The sequence below is a fragment of the Carex rostrata genome, chromosome 11 (assembly GCF_964058835.1).
Source record: "Carex rostrata chromosome 11, lpCarRost1.2, whole genome shotgun sequence".
Classification (NCBI taxonomy): Eukaryota; Viridiplantae; Streptophyta; class Magnoliopsida; order Poales; family Cyperaceae; genus Carex; species Carex rostrata.
Window position 1 is genome coordinate 966,115 of NC_135928.1, and position 20,429 is coordinate 986,543.

A 20,429-nucleotide genomic window follows, 5' to 3' on the forward strand; every position below is an offset into this window, starting at 1 on the left:
GTCTGATATTCATGTTTTGTATTCTAGGAGATATTAATAAAAAAATCATACTAACATTTTATCGTTTATGTTTAATGTGCTATTTCACCAACATTTTTTTTTTTTGACAAAAGTGAGGTCATAGCCTCATTCATAAAATCAGAGAATACATCTTTAGCCATACAAAATACCTTTTTTGTAATGGAATGGAAATACAATGAGATGCTAAAGAAAGGCATAGCTGTCACCGATCTGAGTCAAGCAATGCAAAGTTTGAACTCGGGTCGTGCCAGAACAAGCCTGAGTCAGCTTCTGCTATGAGTTGCACACAGATTTAAGATTTTTATCGATTTGATGTTGTAAGTCATCCATAGACCACGAGTTGAAAAGAAACTTCATCTTCTTCTTGTAAGTTGTAACGAACTTATTGTTTTCATAATAAGCACAAAGAGAAATAGTGAAAGAATTGACAACGAGCCGAGCTGAGTCAACCTTGAACTCGTTAATGACAAGCTGAGCCAGAATAGATCGAGGTTATATATAATAAAAAAATTCTGAGCTATTCTCGAATGAACCATGAGCTACAAGTTTTTTTTGTCAACCCTGGATTGGTGTGAAGAGAATGATCCGCAAAGCGTGCTGCTGTTCCTTTAGCAAGAAGCTGCCTTGTGGTTTCCTCTCTTTTGTGTGTTAAATCTGTTTCTCGTTTTAAGTCAAGTCAATAAAAAGGGCCAGTAAAGCAGGAGAAATCTGACGCTAGAATTTTCTTTTTGAACTTCTGTGCCAACTTCTTTAAACTGTTAATTACCGTTTATATTTGTTTTGTCATAGTCTTTTTGTATGTTCTTTGAATTGAGAAGTTTCAGTAATAATCCTTCAACAATATGTTTTTTATTTTTTCTTAAAAAATAAATTTTATCGACTGAGTTTTTCAGTGTGATGCAGAGGCAGAAAGAAAAACACACATCTGATATGTATATTATAGATACTAGTTCGTTTTTGCACTGTTTTGGCTTCAATTAGATTTATTCGGCTGCAATTTGCAGTTTGTATTTCGATGGAGCAACAACACAACATGGCCAAGTACTTTGACTAAAATGTTGGTTGAATTAGGACATAAATTTCAGAAGTAAACATCCCAGAAATGCCAAAAGAACATGCTATATATCTCTTGCAATTTGTTTGTTTTATGGAAAAGAAAAGGTACTTTTTTTTTCTGATTTAATGTCTAGATGAGATGCGCGAGATACACATATATTTCTGGTCTTTACTGATGTATCGTAATTGATTTTCTTTTGATACGAGTGTACAATTAAATTACTTGACTTAAGCGTTAAGAATTGACTTCTGTGATGGTACGATTAATCAAAGTCTCCCATTAATTAGGAAACCACAATGCAAATGTTATTTATACCTCAATTCTTCAAATCTATTGTTATATATTTCTGAGACCATAACCTTGTACTTACAGAATAAGCTTCCTCATACCAGAAGAACAAAGGAGGCATTGACTTGCGCAAAATAAAGAGCACAAGCTACGATGTCTGATACCAAGGTATAGATATATATATATATATAATATCTTGTATAATCTTTCCTTGCTAGATATCTTTCATTGTGCTAACTGGTAACTGTATTTCCTGCTCTAGTCTCAGGTCTTTTCAGAATCTAGCTTTCTTGGAACCAAGAGGAGGGATTCGCTTGAGGAGAAGGTATATATTTTTCTTAATTTGTGCATCTCTGAGTTTGCTTTAGTAACATAAAAAATGAGACAATGTTTTATATTTCTTCTTAATTTTAAGTAAAATTACCATTTTGATGGAGGGATTATTCCCCCCCACCCCCATTAGTCGCCTCTTACAAAGAAATTAAAATATTAAAGGTATCTTTATGAACTTTTCTGGCACAAGTACACAAAAATTCTAAAATTCAAACCAAGAGTATAATTCTCTCTTTGCTTTCGGTAGAAAATCTTCAAACAAATCATTGCTTCAATAATTGAAACTCGCACAATTATCATAAACTTAACAATTGGATAAGAACAAAACCTAACCACGGGAGAGGAACCATTTTGTCCTTCTTTCCTGCAAAATTTGGTTAATAATAAAGCAAATATTGAGTAAGCAACTGGTTACTCTTAAACAGGTTATAGATATACCAATCATGGATGAGAAAATAGATAGAGAAAAGAGCATCAACACAAAAGCTTTGGCTTATATCCTTCGTGTGAGAGGTCGTCTCGACAAAGAAAATCAAACTGGCGCTGCATGACGAATTGACGATGAATGTCAAAGGGCAGTGGATACATTTGATTGATATTTTAGCATTCGCAAGGCCAAGGTGCATCCAGTGGACATACAATGTAGATTTGTTTGATTTTGGTTTTTGGAAATGGATTTTAGGTATAGGAAAGCGACCTACAGTATTTTGGAAATTTCTCTTGTTTGTACATAAAGTGTGCATGCACTTTTTATTTTTAGTTTTATTGTGTTTTTTAGTACTGTACTCTGATCTCTCAGAAATTTAATTATACCTTCATTCAAAATAAGTTGAAAAATACTTCTGGGTTAAAAGCTAAAATTGAAATTACCAGATTCATCTAAGTCCATAATTTGCCTCTCAAAACTGCAATAAAGAATATCACTTGAGAGATATTATTGCCTATATATCTAGTGCCTCATTTTTGAATTTGCAAGTTATTTTCTTTTTTATATATCCAACTTTCTACAAAATAGAGAATATATGAAAAGCAACATTTACAATGAAATGTGGAGAATCACGTCTAGTCTAACAGCGAAGGTATTGCTCTATGTGTAGAATATTACAGGTTTGAAATCCAGTGCCTGTATTGGAGGTGAGTTGCAGGATTTTGATCCTCATCTCATGCTAAAAAAAAAGTAAGAAAATGAGTGAAATTAATGTAGCCTAAAATTTTGGAAGGTATATCTATATATGACGGTATGAACTAAATCGATTTTGGATCCTCATGCCTCAAATAAATACGCATAAAGGCCATTACAGGACTAAGCCTTACAAGGGATACACTAAGGAATTCCTGATATTCAGAACTACAAAGAGGTTGCAGCACAGGAGGAGATGACTGAGAGATCTTGATACATTTAACATGAAGGTGTTTCATCAGTAGGCTCTCAATTTGAGGATAATGTGGCCCCTGATTCAGTAGGTAAATAAATAACTGTTGAAAAATTGAACTTTAATACGGACAGCTCTATACAAGGATAGATTATCATAGATTACTATCGTATAAATATTACTTTTTTTTTTCTCTGATCAGCTTGGTTGATTGGTATCAGATTAATGTGTCCGTTCTTGTTTTAGAACCTGAAACTTAATTATGGAGAATGAAAATTGAACTTCAATACAGACTGAGAATATAAACATCTCAACATCCCTAAAGTTTTCCATTGCATAAATTTGTTATGGAGAATGTAATAAGAACTTAAAACTAAACAATGTAATGATTTTGAAAGCCCATATGATCCGGGCCTTAAAATTTGTTGTAACTTGTAACACAGCGAAATAAAGGATACAGTACGCCGGGGAGGTCTCATGCCAGATCAGAGTCATTCCATCCCCATCAAGGCATCAACTATCAAGCACCAACAACAACTATAAATTTCTTTGCAAGAAGCTGCTTCGTAGTTTCTTTTGTGTGTTCAAATCTGATTTTTCTTTTTAAGTCAAAATAAAGGATCATTCAAGCAGGAGAAACCTGACGCTAGCATTAGCATATGTTCTCTGAAGTTGTGTCAACTTTTTTAAACTGTTGGGTTATTTACCTTTTATATTTGTTTTGCTAACTATAGTCTTGTTGTATGTTCTTTGAATTGAAAGTTTTATTTTATTTGATTTTATTTTTGGTTGAAAGTCCGTAGACAATTTGTATTAATTTCAAAAAAAGTTACAAATTAATTGTTACGTGATATTAGACAATGAGTGTATGTAAAAGTATTCAGCTGTAAATAAATAAACATACTCATATAGTTACAAGAATTGAAAATTTTAGTAATAATTCTTCAACAATAAGCATATCTTGAAATTACGTATTTCTTCTCTAAAATTCATAATATCATATTTACCCTTCCAAATCTCAAAAACTCAGAAATTTACTCAATTTATTCAAATTGGTCAGTTTTCGGTGACAAATGGTTCATTTTTCTACTTGTGACGCAAACACAATAACGTTTAGATATACGTTTATGTGTTCGTTATAAGTATCAAAATGAATTTTAGAAAAGAAAATACATAATTTTAAAGTTTTTGAAGGGTATACATAAAATTCCCCGCGAAAATTTATTAAGCAGGAATTTGCAGTTTGTGTTTCGATGGAGCAATAACACAACATGGTACGTACTTTTGACTTGCGCGTTCAGAATTGAGATCATGCTGTGCCATTAATAATTAGAAGAAACCACAATGAAATGGCGATTGACAATTGAGGCCTCGGATTATAATTTTCGTTTCTATTATTCTCACTTTTTCTTATCTTCATTGTCTTCTTTTGTGCTAGTCTTTTAATAATTCTTTATTGTCAGTTTTTCATTTTATTTTTCTTTTCCGGATTCTCTACCACTCAAAAACTCAATCCATATAACTAATTGAGGTTAACATAAATAAAGGCGTGACTCTCGTTGTTTCTCAAAAAAAAAAAAAAAAAAAACAGATTGGTTCTTAAACTCTCCTCTGTCCTTCTTTCTCCATCTCTCACGTCTTCCAGTTATAAACCAGATTGGTTCTTAACCCATTCTTTTGTCTTCCCGTTAGTTGCTAGAATAATATCAAGAGCAAGAATTCAAGAAAAAAAAAAAGATTTTGACGATTCCATACCAGATATTAAATTTTTAAAGAAACTTTGCAATCCAGATTTGATAGAATGAAATATTAAGGTGAAATTAAGTCTCCTCATGGAGATGTTGAGCTAGCGCTTTTTTTACTCTTCCCAAGCTTTGAACTACATTTCTCCTCTCAAATTAACTCTGTGTCGCGAAACGGAAAACATCAACAAGGTTCAACAGATTTCAGATTCTGGTTTGGACTCAGTTTTGGTGGCAGGTTTCTAAACCTTCAATAGAGGAGAAATTGCTCATCTCTCAGAAAAAATAAAGAACCGTGTTAGGGCATTTTCGTTCATTTCTTTTAAACCAAATATAAATTATGGTCTTTTATATCATTTGATTAGGATAAATTTTTTATTACTGTTACAAGGAGAAATAAGAAATACGCCGAAGAGTTGGAGGACATATACAATATATTGAACTGTAGAAGGACAAATAAGAAAGTCAAGACAAGTTGAAGGATAAATAAGAAATTAACTCTTTTATTTTTTAAATATGGATACAGCTCGGATATTAAATAAATATGGATATAAATACAGATCGAACCGAATATTTGATAAAAAAAAATACTTAAATTCATAACATTTACCTAAATTATAATGGTGAAAATGATTAAAAAAATTCATAATATATATTAAATTATATGATATATATCTACTATTCGAATACAGATAATTAAAACTTATAACCATATTTGTATCCATATTCACACGGATATTATATATGGATATCAATATCTATTTTTTTTCAATATGGATCAGATATTATCCACTTCGTTTTCACCCCTATTAATATACCTCACTTAATTGAATTCTTCTTCAAATCTATTGTTATCTAAGCCGAAGTTTTTAAAAATACTCTCATAAAAAAATATAAACCAAAAGATCATTGATTTCTCATAATTTCAAAATTACCAGGGTTGTAATTTCACGTTGCGGCTTCATTTTTGAAGTCCACAACGTAAAATGGTAGCTCTATTCTTGAGATCCGCAATGTGAAATTGCGGGTAATTCTGAAATTCTGATAAATTAGTGGTCTTTTGATTTATTTTATTTCATAAAATATTTTTTATGAAAGTACTTTCAAAAATTACGGGTTGTCTAAGCTTCCAAGTACCACAAAAAAACAAAGAAGGTCTTGGCTAGCACAAAATAAAAGAGCACAAGCTAAGATGTCTGATATCAAGGTATAGATATATATAATATAATACCTTGTATAATCTTTGAATGCGAAATATCTTTCTTTGTGGTAATTGTATTTCCTGCTCTAGTCTCAGAGCTTTTCAGAATCTAGCTCTCTTGGAACCGAGAAGAGGGATTCACCTGAGGAGAAGGTATATATTTCTTAATTTGTGTATCTAGGTTTTTTTTTTTTTTAATAATAGCATGTGAAGTAAAAATGGATTATATTTTTTTTTTCTTTTTAGGATCATTTTACAAGCATTAGTCGCCTCTTACGAAGAAAATTAAAATATTGAAGGTATCTAAGAGCATGTTTGTTTTTTACGGGATTGTGTGGATTAGGACATTTTGAGTACTGGAATCCACAAGCTAATATATGGGAACCTATGTCCATGAGTTGCCTGAAAATAATTGTGGAAACATGCTGAAATGAATGTTCAGTTATATGATGGAAAATCTAATTTGAAAAAAATATTCATGAAAATTGGATGTTTTTTTTTAAACTTATTATCAGTATCAATTTTGTAATTAAAAATTACATAATTTTGTAATTAAAGTCTCAAAATTAACATATAATTAAATTTAAAACCAAATAAAATAATTGTACAAGTATGTTACATTATAATTTTCTCCTTAGTTTTATAATTATACTTAGTTGCTTTTAAGTCTATTTGATGAAGAAGACAAAGTTGTTTAAGGTGTAACAAGTAATATTTCTTAATTATAACAATTATAGATATCGGGCCTAAGGTTAGTTTCACAAAGAAAAAGAAAAAGAAAAAGAAACTAAGTATAATTATATATGAGCTTGAGAGCGAGCTGTTGTCCTTGTTTGTTATTTTCTCGCATAAGATAGGCAGTGAATCGATCTGACCCGTTTAAATTTAATGACACCAATACAGAGGTAATAGAGCAATCCATTGATAGTGGGGAAAAGTAATTTTGTCTGACTTAATTTTTTCCCACCAAATTTCATGGAGTTGGGAAATTATTGGTTCAAGTCTTCAAACAAATTATTGGTGTTCGACAATTAAAACTCGCACAATTATCATATGCTTAAGACAAGAATCTAACCACCAGAGAGGAACCATTTTGTCTTCTTAATTTGTCATTTTAAATTTACTAAATTTAAAGCTAATTTTGAGTAAACAACTTTTTTGCACGTAAACAGGTAATAAATATACCATAATACCAATTATAGATGGAAAAACAGATAAAGTACACACCAACATCGCAACTTCGATCGGCTAAAATCCTTCGCACACGAAGTCGTCTCGACTCTCGGCCATGAAAATAAAATTTGTGAAATAGGAGCAATAGAAACATTTGTTTGATATTTCAGCATTCGCAAGGCGCGCGCATTCAGTGGAGATATAATTATTTAGAATTGTTATATGAGGAATTTAATTACATTATTTTATATACATTTTGACACTATTATATTTGAAAAAAAATTACTATTTTTTATGATTTATGAAATGTAGTTTCAGCATATTTTTAAAATATTGATAAATTTTTTTAAGTTATTTTTTGCCATTTTCATAAATCATAAAAAATAGTAAAAAAAAATTAAAAATAGTAAAAGCTAATATTTTACAAATTTATTATATAACTAATTTACTAAACTACTTAGATCAGAATTTGAAACTTATTTGATATATTTTTAAAGCCGTAGCACAGATAGTCTTATGCTATCCATAACACTCAAGTCTTATTCTTATTATTGAATATGCTGAAACAATAACTTAGAGGCCTTGAGCTGACATCCATTTGAGTGATAATGTTTGCCACCTATTAGCCCGATTTATGCACCGATAACTATATTTAACCCGCGACTGGATTTGCATGTTTAAATTGTCGTTTGGTGCTTATATTTGTCTACTCATGCAGTACAACATCTCTGGTGCTTTATTTTAAATTTGATAAAAAAGAACTTTGAATACAACAGAACTAAAAATAATTATTCTACCTCGCGCAAAACCCAGTACATGTTAACTTAGAAGGCACAAAGTAGAAGTATCATAATAACAAGCAAGACAAAATGTACATATCTGATAACTAGGAATAAGAATCTCTAATTCAAACTTGATGTAAACAAATAACAACACAAGCATTGAAAGAATTTTCATCACTCTTCCATGGCATCTCCACTTTCTACAGTCTCAACCTTCTGCTGAATTTGTGTTATCTTGGTAGAAAGTACCTCTGCAAAACCACCCAATGTAAGTTCAGGACAAACTTCACAACTAAATAAATCTTCATGTACTAACAGAAAATTGCACGTAGTCAGTACATTAAGTACCAGAATAGGCACAGATCTCCCAAACGTATTTACACAGAAAATTAAAGCTCTATGAAGTTAACATTGACAGTGCAACTACCCAAATGTTGAATTATGAGACCCAGTTAAGCCTATTGCATCCATTAACCCTCAATAGCAAAAAAGCAAGCTTACCCTTAAGCCAATTTTGACTTTAGTAACAAAACCTGCTTAAGAGAAACTCAGATTTCTCAACAGAGTAATATCATCCCTCAAAATCATGATGTTAACACTTGAACTAAAATAGAATGCAAGCAGTACAACAAAACATCTCTGGCTACAAGCACTTTATTCTCTTGCACACAAATTATGAAAGATAATGTAGAAGTCCTACCAGTCTGGCCCTTGACAAAGGTGTAACCCTTGGAGCTAATGTAGGTCCTGGGATTTGGCAATTGATAGTTCCTCAAGTACTCTGTTTTACCCTGCTTGCAAAATAAATGTTTAATTAGATCACAACATATTAGATCCACACTTCATAAAATGTCTTGTTGAAAATTTGATATTTTCCAACACTTGAAAGCAGCACCCAATATTTTTCATATTGGGGTTCTTGCTCACATGCTATCACTGTACGTTATCCACAAATGATGACCTAACAGTTAAACTCAAAATAAAATCCTAAAATTTATTTTTCTTAGGAGTTGTAATATATTTTGTCTTTGCATTACTAATTTACTTGAAAATTGGTGCTAAAAACTGAAGTGTAATCTCATCCTTTTTCACAAGGCCAGCTCATTCAACCTGACCAAGGCATTTCTCTTTCATGGTGAACTTCAGGCTGGCCTGGGTTGGGTCCCCTTGCCTTGCCTACTCTATTTTAATCGACTTTTTGTTTCATTGAAATTTAAGTATTTGAATTTTCAGTCTATTTAAAGCAGTGTAATAAGAATTGTTGATAAAAGTTGTTAAATTACATTCTCAACTAAAGATATATGTTATTCCTTGAAATGATTTGTGCATACTGCCAAAATCTGATTTCTCATGCTGGGTGGATAATTATACTCAGCCTGCCCTGGTATCTCAAGCCAGGTGACCAGCCTATCACATTCTCCTTAAACTAAGTTTAAGATGAAGCGCTATTTGTAAATTGAATTGAAAATGATCAGAAATGTTAAGTGCTATTTATACACATAATTATACGGCATGCTTGCAATAAAAGATTTAACAATAAATAGCTTTCTTTTTTTGATAAAAACTAATAAAAAATGTAATCATATGATAACATACATATATCTTTGTGTACCTTGGTAATAACACAAACATCAACATTGCTTCCACTGCCCAAGTCATTGAAGATACCAGCACATATTGCCTCGGCAACTAGTTCTATGCCCTCTTCTCTCTGAAACAAAGGACCAGAAAGGTACATAACAAGTAATGTTAATTCAACAATTTACTAGTTTGCACCAGTCAATGTCCAGTACATTCCAGCTATTTCATTGGCCTGTTTGTTGCTTGCTTGCATATCCCAGGCATATGTGAAAGTAAGCCCTAATCAAAATCCATATTTGAAGAAAATAACCCAAAAGGATAATACAAAGGGAACAAGCAGGACTTGCAGTTCTATGTAAAAAAAAATTATTATAGAGAAGGCGAGCTTACAGTTAAGCCTTCTTTGTACTTGGACTCAAACACAGACATAGCAGCCAAAGAGCCCGAACCCATGGTTGCAAAAGGAAGAGTGTCAGTTGATCCATGTGGATAAACCTAAATTCAACAACAACCATTATAGCTAGCAAATATGAGAGAGATTCATTTAAACTTGCCTCCGGATTCTTACTATAACTTCATTATTTGCACAGGAAATATACTCCAACTGCCTTTCCTTTTAAAAGAAATCCAAGGAGTTACTACTTTAATTTCTTTTAAAGCATATTGTAAAGGGAATACACAAAAGACGGTAATTCCATCATTTGGTGGTTAGATGACAACAATTGGCGTATTTTTTTGTAGCATGAGATGGGGGTCAAAGCCCTTGAACTCACCTCCAGCGCAAGCATTGAGTTTTTGGACCTGTGACTTTCCATATAGGGGACAATAGCTCAGCCACTATGCTAGATGTGGTTCTCAACAATAGATGTCATTTTATGCAAGGCACATCATATTTTGGAAGGGTACAAGTGCAAAGATATTATGTTTTTAATTACAATACTTAACTGTATGGAGATGAGGTCCTGTAACATCAACCCCACCAAGAACCAGAGCGGCGCTGACATGACCTTGGTAGCTGCAATTGAAGTTCTAAATATTTATTTACATATACTACATTGGTTCTCAAATAGAGGTCCTTTTGCATAATAATTCTTTTATTACTAGTTTTTAATGCCAAATTAGTTGTTATGACAAGTATTGGATAAAGACATAATCCGGCCAAAAGCTTAACTAGAAAATGAATAAAAAAAATGAGAAGTCATCCCAATAATAACTAGACAACAAATTCATACCAGCACATGCCTGGACATTGGAGCTCAATGGCCCACTAATTAAATATCAATGACGGACGAGATATAGGAAAAGTACAAATGAAAGAACAAAAGGAGTACTTGAACAGATGTGATTTGAGGAGAGTAAGAGCAGTGACGACTCTTGATTCACGGCCAGTGGCATATCGGTGAAGCTGCAACTGTGAGCTGACCATGTCTAGAGAGGGAAAAAAAGATAATGAATAATAAATTTATACTGATATAATATATATACAATTTTGTCTAAAAAATTTAAAGTACGCATCGCAGTACCAGATTAAAGGTCAGTACTGGTTGATAATGGTTGCTTCAACCAGCCAGGAGCCTTTTCTTCCACGAGTTTATACATGCTCTACTAAGGCAAATGATGGACTCTTTTAGGTAAACTAGGGCAAAGCTTCCTTTGCTGTTTTCTCAGTTTAAAAGGTATAACCATGAGGTACAAAATACTACTACCAGATGTGAATGGAAAATAAAACAAAACAAAAACTAACAAATTAACATAACTGGATGCTGCACATTCTGTGTACCTCATAGAACCCAGACACTCTAGTAAAATCTGTGAAGTATTGGAAGTATGCAACTCTAAAAGCCAAAAGAAAAACAAAAAGAAAGAAAAGAGGGTGGTTGGTAGTGTGGGAATAAATGAGTTGATTTGCACGAACCAGTAACTGCCTCGGTATCAGCAGCAGTGCCAGCACCGCAACAGTAAATGTTAGGTGACATGAAATGTATCTTTTCACAATTTTTATCTGCCACAATCGGTCCCTCTGTTGCCCTCGTATCTGCGCCTAGTACCACTCCATCCTAATAGTATCATATCACATAGTAAGGAGTTGTGTCAAACAGTTAGTATTTGGATATATGTTATAACATGAAACTGGCAATCTTATTTCCGAGCAAAATGAAAAAAGCCCTCAAATGTGCAAAAAGGGGACCCCAGTTAACCCTTTACAAAGCAAAAACCACTCATTTTGACTAAATATAAGTCAGTTTACTGTCAAATTGTGCAATTATACCTCGATCAAGCTTGAGTATCCCCTCAAGTGTCTAACTAGTCCATGATTTAACCCAATTCAGCATCAAGTCACTCCAAATTGTGAATACATGTCTCAATTAAACCTCGATAACACACATTGAACCTCATGTTATTCTTCATTATTATGAAGTAAGAATGAGTCAGTCAAAAGTAGCACAATGGAATAAAGTTATCAGTTCATACTATTACTTCATCCAAACTAGGACCTAACAATGCTGTGCTTTAAATCCTTGATTTTTGTTAAAATACAATGAAGATGCTAGATCAAACAAAGGCAAACCTGAAAAACCAGACCGACGATGGTTGTACCAGTCTTTCTAAAAGGGGGCATCTGTACTCCATTCTTTAGCAGCATCTCATTCCTCCTGCAGAGATCAAAGCTGAAGCCACCTTTTGTTGGTAAGTCTGTCATCTTCACCATTCTACAAGAAAAAAATAACAGAGAAGGGAAAGACAGCTATCAAAGGTTAGACATTGTATCCACATAATATTGATTATATAAAAGATTATGTTACAAAACAGACCTGGACTCTCAGGCAACAGCACTTTAACTAGCTAATAATTACTAAGATATCATGTGCATCTAGAGAGTTTAGTATGTTACTATGCTCTCGTGATGTTCACATCATTCACATTTATGTGCATAAAAGGATAATCAGGAAAGAAGTAAAACATCTTAATCCCTTTGTCAACAAAAGATAATTCAAGTGTGCATACTGCAAAACTGAGTAATAAAGACTTAAGAGGTCTAAACAAGCACATTTAGGCAAAAACATAGTCCAACAGAATTGTCTTAGGATCGAAAATCAATAATAGATCAAATTGCTTGAATCTCGTATTCCTGCAGATACTTATGCAATCACGTTTGCACCTCATCATTCGGTTAAAATATTTTATTATTTTCTTTCCTTTCAGTGTTTTCTGCTGTTCAAACATTATTTTATTTTATTTTTGACAAAAAGGCCTAAGCCCGTTTCAATATATTGAAACTTAAAGGAGTTACAAAAGATCACAGTTCAATTGCCAGTATCAGAAAACTGATCACTAGCGTGTCATGTTCCCAAATCGAGTTAGAAGGAAATGAAATTGATTTTTACTTGGTCGATGTTATTGGTGAAGAAGAAGGAAGGAGTTGGGGAAGATCGGCAGCACTCACGGTCAGGGCGGTTGGGTTTAATGAAGAAGCTGACCAAGTGACTTACAAATGGGGCCAGGGCAATTAAAGACTTAAAAGAAGATGACAAGTGGGCCAGCAGCTTCAGAAGCTACTCTCTCTCAGAAGTCAGAACCAAAAGAAGATTATTTGGAAATTAGTTAGCTAATTAGACAAATACTGGTGCTAAATTTACTGTTAGGTTCAAATGTATCTAGACAGGTATATTCACTATAAAAGGGCGAGATTCTGTGTAAGCTCATCTTCCAATGATTTGTGTTTCTGTGATTCTGTCTCGGTGTTCTTGGCTTTCGCCATTTTATCCAGTTTTCTCATTTTCTAAAAATTAATTGAGTTATTTCTTAAAATGATTGTTGATTGAGCAAGTCAGATCAGGGACCTGACATAGCATCATATCCAAAACAACAGAAGTAAATCCATACCATAGTAACTGTGCACGCAGGTACCAAAAGAGCATAAACCAGAAACCTAAGAATACTAACTGTTCAACCATTACTGAAGCACGATCAAATGTAAATATCCATTTTTTCCCAGAACAAGTCACAAAACCCTAAAAAAACGAGATCATTGATAAATTAAGAGAAAATAGGAGAACATTGCAGAGCTATTGCCATACCTGACAAATAGGAGAGGAGAGGAGAGGAGAGGAGAGGAGTTTCTCGGATCGAAGAGTAAAGAGAGAAGAGAGCTCTTTGCTTGCTTGGGAGAGGGACTAGACTACAGCCGGTGATACCGGGACCGGGTACTTGACAAATAATAGTGCGCTAAACCAGGCCGAACGAGCTGGACTTATGGGCCGTTGGATGAGATTAGTATAGTTGTTGGATATTTCATATTTCTTCTGGACTTACTGCCCCTGCGCTAGCCCGAATCTCAAAAAATGAAGGGAATCTTTTACGGTGGAGGATACTTTTCCGTGAAGATGGGCATCGGACCGAATTCGTATCCTCTGAGATATCTGAAACTTTGCGTGACTTTGTGGAAAATCCTAACCGTTTAAATATGTTCTGCGCTAATCTCAAAGCACACATAATACTGATCCCCCACATCGGCCCCGAATAAGAACCGGACACGTCGGTCATGCAAAATTTCAGATATCTCAGAGGATGCGCACTCCATCAGACCTAGGGCTAGGCAAAAAAGTTCAAAGTCGTAACTTGCTCATTTACAGCTCATTTAACTCGGCTCATTTATAACTCAGTTCATTTACAACTCGAGTTGGCCAACTCGTTTAATAAATGAACTGAGTTTGAGTTGGCCCCAACTCGCTCATTTATAACTCGAGTTACATAAAGTTACATAGTATTGGTCACAATAAATTCTAAAATAATCAAACCCGAATCTCTAAACTGTTATTTGTACTTTGAGATTCGTGTAAAATATGTTTGAACTTGTGTTGTAATACTATCACTGGTTAAACGAGTTATAAACGAGTTGTGAGCCAACTCGAGTTGATAACGAGCTGAGTTTGAACTTGTGTTGTAATATTATCACTAGTTAAACGAGTTGTCAGCCAACTCGAGTTGATAACGAGCTGAATTCGAGTTGGCTCTACAACTCGTTATTATCATCTCAACTCGAGTTGGCTCGCTCGTTTATTAAACAAGCCGAGTTCGAGTTGGAGGTAACTCGGCTCATTTACACCTATACCCTTTCCTTCTTTTTGTAGCTCTCTCTCTCTCTCTCTGCATTCCCTTAAGAAAAATTGATAAAAATGCTTCCTGCAGTCCTGCTCCAAAGGCATTCTCACAACTCAGGTGCGGTTGTCGTCTATATATTTACCTGTTATTCTATTTTTAAACTGATTTTTATTTTATATTGTATCAGTTATTCTAGCATATATTTTTTTATTTTTATTTTTTTTACAATATATTTTTTCAAATTATAATTACCAGTATAAATATGTTTTTTTTTTATGATTTAGATATTGTCATATAAATACAAAATCAATTTGAATGATTGGTAATTTATCAAAAAAATAATTATAAATTAAACTGTTGAAACTGTGAAGCACGTCATATTCAAACAATGGAGCACACATCTACTTACTTTTTTTTATATTAAACAATATTTTTTAAGATATTTAATGATTGTTTGTTACATTGACATCTATTTTGTTATTCTTTGTCTTGATTTGTATCTTTAGTAAGACAATTTTTCTGTTTAATGATATGTCAGATTTTACACGCCAATGGACTTCTAATAAAAAAAATCATATACAAAAAGAATCATTGATCTAAAATAAAAGAAAGTATAAATCGGATGCGTCAAAATTACTTTTACTCTAAGAAAATGCTGTGTTTAAACTTAAAAGATGACAAAGGGCATTAAAATGATCCAACACCAGCAATAAAAGGCCTGAATACAAAACATTCCATACACAAAATTAATCTAACTCGACACCAAAAATATTACGTTCTTCGTTTAGGAGTGACGAAATTAATTACATAAAAAATGAAAAAAAACAATTGGCGTAAAACAATTAACAAACTCGATTGATGTAATGCAACTTTTACTTGGTTGGGTTGTCTTTAAATCCAAGAGAGACCGAAATGCTGATTGGAATTGATTCATATTGTCAATTAAAACTGATTAATTTTAGTGTGATACTGAGGCAGAAATAAAAACGCACATCTGATATATATATCATAGATACCAGTTCGCTTTTGCACTTTTTAGGCTTCAATTATATTTATTAGGCTGGAATTTGCAGTTTTTATATCGATGGAGTCAAGTACTTGACTACAAAGTTGGTTGAATTTAGGGGTGTCAATGGGTACACTACAAAAAAAACATTTTTTTCATCGACCATTTACCATCGGATGTACTTCTGCACAAATAGTGTACATCACGAGTGATAGCGCTGTAATTACTTTGAACTTTTTACCGTCTGTTCTAGGTACAAAACCGATGGCGTTGATGGACCCCCTCCTGATACCCTCCTTTGCCATCGGTTAAATTTCACGAGCAGTTAGTATTGAGTGTCTCTCAAATATCGGTTGAGCTATTAACCGATGGTGTAGATGTGATGATCTCTACCATCCGTGATGTAGATGAGCCGTCAGCATTAGTTTGATCAAAACCAACTACGTTTCTTGTTGAACGGATGACGATGTTCTCAACTATATTCCTTGTGTTGTATTGTGTCATTAAGTTAATTTGGAGTTATACTTGCCAATTATATATAATGAGATAATTATTTAATAACATACATATATAATACCAACTCAATAATATATAATTAAATAATAAGGATTAACGTACGGGCTCCTGAAATTTTTGTGTCATAATTTGTTAACATAAAAATTTCATAATTAAAGTACCAAGATTAAAATATCACTAGCTAGCTAAATTAAAAACAATAAATACTCATTGTTATCATAAATTCATAATCAAGATTAAATTAAGTAGCAAGATTAAAAATGCTTATTGTTACCAAAATTAATTAAAGTACCAATTAGTTCATAATGAATAAATACTCATTGTTATCATAAGTTTATACATACAATTAAAAACAAATAGGTTACTATGTGTCACACCCCGAGACAACCCGTCACGTAATGATACGTAAGGCGTGTGCACATCACATACATTATCAATAATAAATACTCATGCAATATTTAAAAGTCAAACGAAATCTTTTAACACCATAAGTAGTTCAAGTACATAACATAAATTCAACATGAGATCAAGACAAACATGGCAAACAAATCGATAAGTGCCATGTCAGTCAATATATCCACTTTCAAAGAGAATATTAAAAAGTCTATAACTAAAACTAAAATTAAAAAGATACTTGAGTCGTCTCCTTGTTGTCCTGTTGATCCATATTCCTTCTATTCGTACTTGCCCTTGGCTTCATCATTTCCTGGAACCCACATAAGTGGAAACGGGTGAGAGATCGAACAGTCTCTCAGTACGGGATTTAGTTCCAGTCCCGGATTTTGTAAAATTGACTTATTCACACAAATATGACATTTAAAAACATATCCTCACATGCAGTCTGACTAATGCATATTTTAAACACACACACGCACACACACACACCCCTTTTTAAATATCTTTCAAGTTTTCTGTTAATCCATTTATTTGCCAATCCAGTGGGAAATCCATCCAACACTGGAAGACCGTCACTCCGCTGGGAAATCCATCCAACAACGGAAGACTTCTCACTAGACGAGGAATCCACCCTACGCTAGATATTGGCTGTCTCACTAGACGGGGAATCCACCCTACGCTAGGTCTTGACCCGTGACGGGAAATCCAACCAACGCCACGTTGACGAGGGATCTAGTCGAACCTAGACCCAATGTATACATTCCAACATGAGTTCAACCCATGTTGGCCCCTTTCCTTTAACGTATCCGTTACAATTCATGTTTGTTTTATTTAACACTACACAATGACATGCTCAACACATCCTACTTATAAGTCTCATAATCGATATGAATAATTTTATTGTATCTCTAAACAATTCAAAAGTGATCATTCGATTCAACATGCACAATTCCAAAACTAAATAAATAAAATGCACACAAAATGGTAAGTAACAATTTGACAATATCCAGGAAACCCGTACCTGTTGTCGTGTGGTTGTTCACTCTTGCCTCTACGTTACTTCTTACTTCATAATTCGGACCTAGATCATGTAACACAGTTTCTAAATTAATATTTTATACATATTTTTATTTGTCAGTTACCAGGCCGACTGTTGTTGAGTAAGTACAATCCGAAATGTAAATCCAAAAATAAACAGTATAATTTTATCATACTATCACACATGTACTAAAATTTATTTGACCGGATACCTTGCCTAATATTTAAATAAGAACATAATTGTTACTGTGGGGTGATATACATAAAGACTTTGTTTCTCATGAAGAAAGATATATATTATTGATATGTTTTAAAATATAGTTCCTTGTAATATAAATAGTTTTAGGGTTATCGCTAAAAAAATTACCATCTAATAAGATAACTGATGTAAATCAAAATAGTTCTTTGTAATAAAAATAGTTCTAGGGTTATCGGTGAATAAATCCTTAGGGTTATCGGTGAAAAATTACAATCTAAATAAAATAATAAATGCAAATCAAAGATTTTGATAAAATTCGGTCTATGTCCAAGAACAATCTAAACAAATTAAAACTTCTGACAATTGTAATTATGACCATAATATATCATTTTAAAAATAACTATTCATTCAAAAACAAGTCAAAACTCTACACTTCATGAAATTTCAAAAATTAATGACTATTGAAAATCATTGCTAATTTCCAGCGGTTATCAAGAGATTTTATCAAATAATATTAATACATCCCTATAAATAAAATAATTTCAGAAATTATTGAAATCTTTATCAAATAAATAAGTATAACATAAAGAAGAATATATAATAGGATACAATTCTGATATAATAAATAAGTATAATAATTGAAAATCATCAACTACTGAGATATAATCAGCGGAGAAAATCATCACTACAGATATCTAACCTTTTTCTTTCTTAATCTTTTCTATGAATAACGAGCGGAGAGAGACAGAAATATACAGACAATGGCCGGTTTTAATCATATATATAAATAAGAACGGTTTTTAAATTGATCACTTAGGGACTAGAGAGAGGCGTCAGTTATTTTGAGAAGTTTTCAATTTAATTTACATGTTTATGTCGCAACCTTTGACAGAATACAATTTTTGGCTGATGAACCAATTGGGTTGTATTGGACTTTCAATGTTTGAAATGATCTACTATATGTGATATCGGAACTTGTTTCTTTTCACGGTGGTTTAATTTGAATAATTTGTTAAGTAGTTCAATTAAATAAATGAACGAAGAAAATTGACATATATGGATAAACAAATATATATACATTATTTATATTGTACCTTATATAGTATTTTGATTTAACGTGGCGTTACACTATGTATATAAGAAAGTTAAATTAAAACAGATCCAATAAGGAATGCACCTAATGGTATAATAATTAATATTACCAAATTAACATCCAAAACAACTACACATGCACAGAAGTACATAAGCTAGTATATATAACTACAAATTAGTGTTCAGGCAACAACATTCATATCGATCAAACATCACATTTATAAATAGCCAGTCTTCAGACATCCAAAACAACATAGTAATTAATCATTCAGGCATCCAAAGCAACATGCCAATTACTGAGTCTGATCAAAAATCCAAAACAACCATCCAGCTAGTAAAACTCCAAAGTCCTTAGACAACAAATATGACCTAATCGTTCAAACATCACATTTAAAAATATCCATTTCCGATGGATATAACCTGAAACATCCAGATTCGGAAACGTCATTCTACAATAGTGTTAAGAACAAACAATTGTTGTGGCAAAGTTCATAAAATTTCTCAATTCCCCTGTACAAAACATGAGATTCCGTATCACTCATTTTACCATAGTATCAAACCTCCTAAATCAAACCTCAACTATCTTGAGATTTCTTTTGTTAGATGCTTCAACCGGCTTGACTAGAACTATAGTTGTTTGTCGTTTATGACAATCCCGGACACAAAACTGCAACAAATAATTAATCAAATATTGATAACTAGATCTTTGTACTTTAATCTTTCTTAAAAAAAACACTTTAAATAGCAAATTAAAAATGAAGAGAATCTATGTATTTGGACATAACTAGTTGTATTAATTAATTTTACCAACTTAATTAACATTCAAATTAAATAGATCCAAATTAATTTTGCCCTGATGGTTCATGATAATGCTATTGACAAAACTGCAACAAATAATTGGCCGGTTGATAACTAGATCTTTGAACATTACATTAAAAATAAAGAGAAGTTATGTATTTTGAAAAATAACTTACACAAAGCTGATGTTGTACCACTATAAGCTTTGTCAAATTTGGACAACTCTCAAAGATCCAAGCTTGCATTCCCAAACATGAATAAGAACAAATAAAAACAGTAAGACGCATCAAGTTCTCAAATTTGGGGTGATTTTTCAGCAACTAATCAAAAAGTAGGGCCTACACATGTTTGGAAAAATAATATAAATATATATATACACAATTATCTAACAATTAATGATGTACATCGATTTTGGAACAAATAATTAACTAACAATCTAACAGTAACTAATTATAATAATCTAACTGTTTTGGTTTAGCATGTTTTACTAATCAAAACACAGATCTTTGACTTTGTCAACCTGTATTACCCTAGTCAAAATACTAATTGATTTGGTTTAGCATGTAACTAATTATAATAATCTAACTGATTTGGTTTAGCATGTAACTAATTGTAATAATCTCTGTCACACCCCAAATCCACCGGGTCTGACAGCCTGCCGCGTGTATAAATCAAGCGTCACATATACACGCAAGGCAGTGGATCTTTTATATGCATTACCAATATCCTC

The 20,429-nt window shown here is 32.7% G+C and overlaps 1 protein-coding gene and 1 long non-coding RNA gene across 3 annotated transcripts; one reads left to right on the forward strand and one right to left on the reverse strand.

Moving 5' to 3' along the window:
• The first annotated feature begins 1,412 nt into the window (after positions 1-1,412).
• LOC144561848 (uncharacterized) lies at positions 1,413-2,474 on the forward strand. The gene is made up of 3 exons (XR_013513930.1): positions 1,413-1,534; positions 1,629-1,691; positions 2,125-2,474. It is a non-coding gene; the product is annotated as an uncharacterized LOC144561848 (long non-coding RNA).
• Positions 2,475-8,016: 5,542 nt separating this feature from the next.
• On the reverse strand, positions 8,017-13,754 carry LOC144561627 (proteasome subunit beta type-7-A-like). Of its 2 annotated transcripts, none has more exons than XM_078310642.1 (9): positions 13,631-13,722; positions 12,121-12,262; positions 11,467-11,608; positions 10,883-10,979; positions 10,497-10,566; positions 9,942-10,046; positions 9,583-9,681; positions 8,671-8,761; positions 8,017-8,221 (listed from the first exon to the last, which is right to left on the reverse strand). In XM_078310642.1, the coding sequence occupies exons 2-9, from the start codon at positions 12,259-12,261 to the stop codon at positions 8,145-8,147; spliced, it is 822 nt and encodes a 273-aa protein (XP_078166768.1). In that variant the 5' UTR covers position 12,262; positions 13,631-13,722; the 3' UTR covers positions 8,017-8,144. The 2 variants fall into 2 exon arrangements, 1 of the variants encoding a protein (XP_078166768.1); XR_013513900.1 differs by having other exon boundaries at positions 8,129-8,221; positions 9,567-9,681; positions 13,631-13,754.
• Positions 13,755-20,429: the final 6,675 nt, after the last annotated feature.

Excerpts from the sequence above, each read along its gene's own strand:
- LOC144561627 (XM_078310642.1), bottom strand. The coding sequence starts at position 12,261 with ATGGTGAAGATGACAGACTTACCAACAAAAGGTGGCTTCAGCTTTGAT. Across the intron at positions 10,567-10,882 it reads CTCAAATCACATCTGTTCAA|CTACCAAGGTCATGTCAGCG; the intron begins GTACTCCTTTTG and ends CTTCAATTGCAG. Across the intron at positions 8,222-8,670 it reads CTTTGTCAAGGGCCAGACTG|AGGTACTTTCTACCAAGATA; the intron begins GTAGGACTTCTA and ends GTGGTTTTGCAG.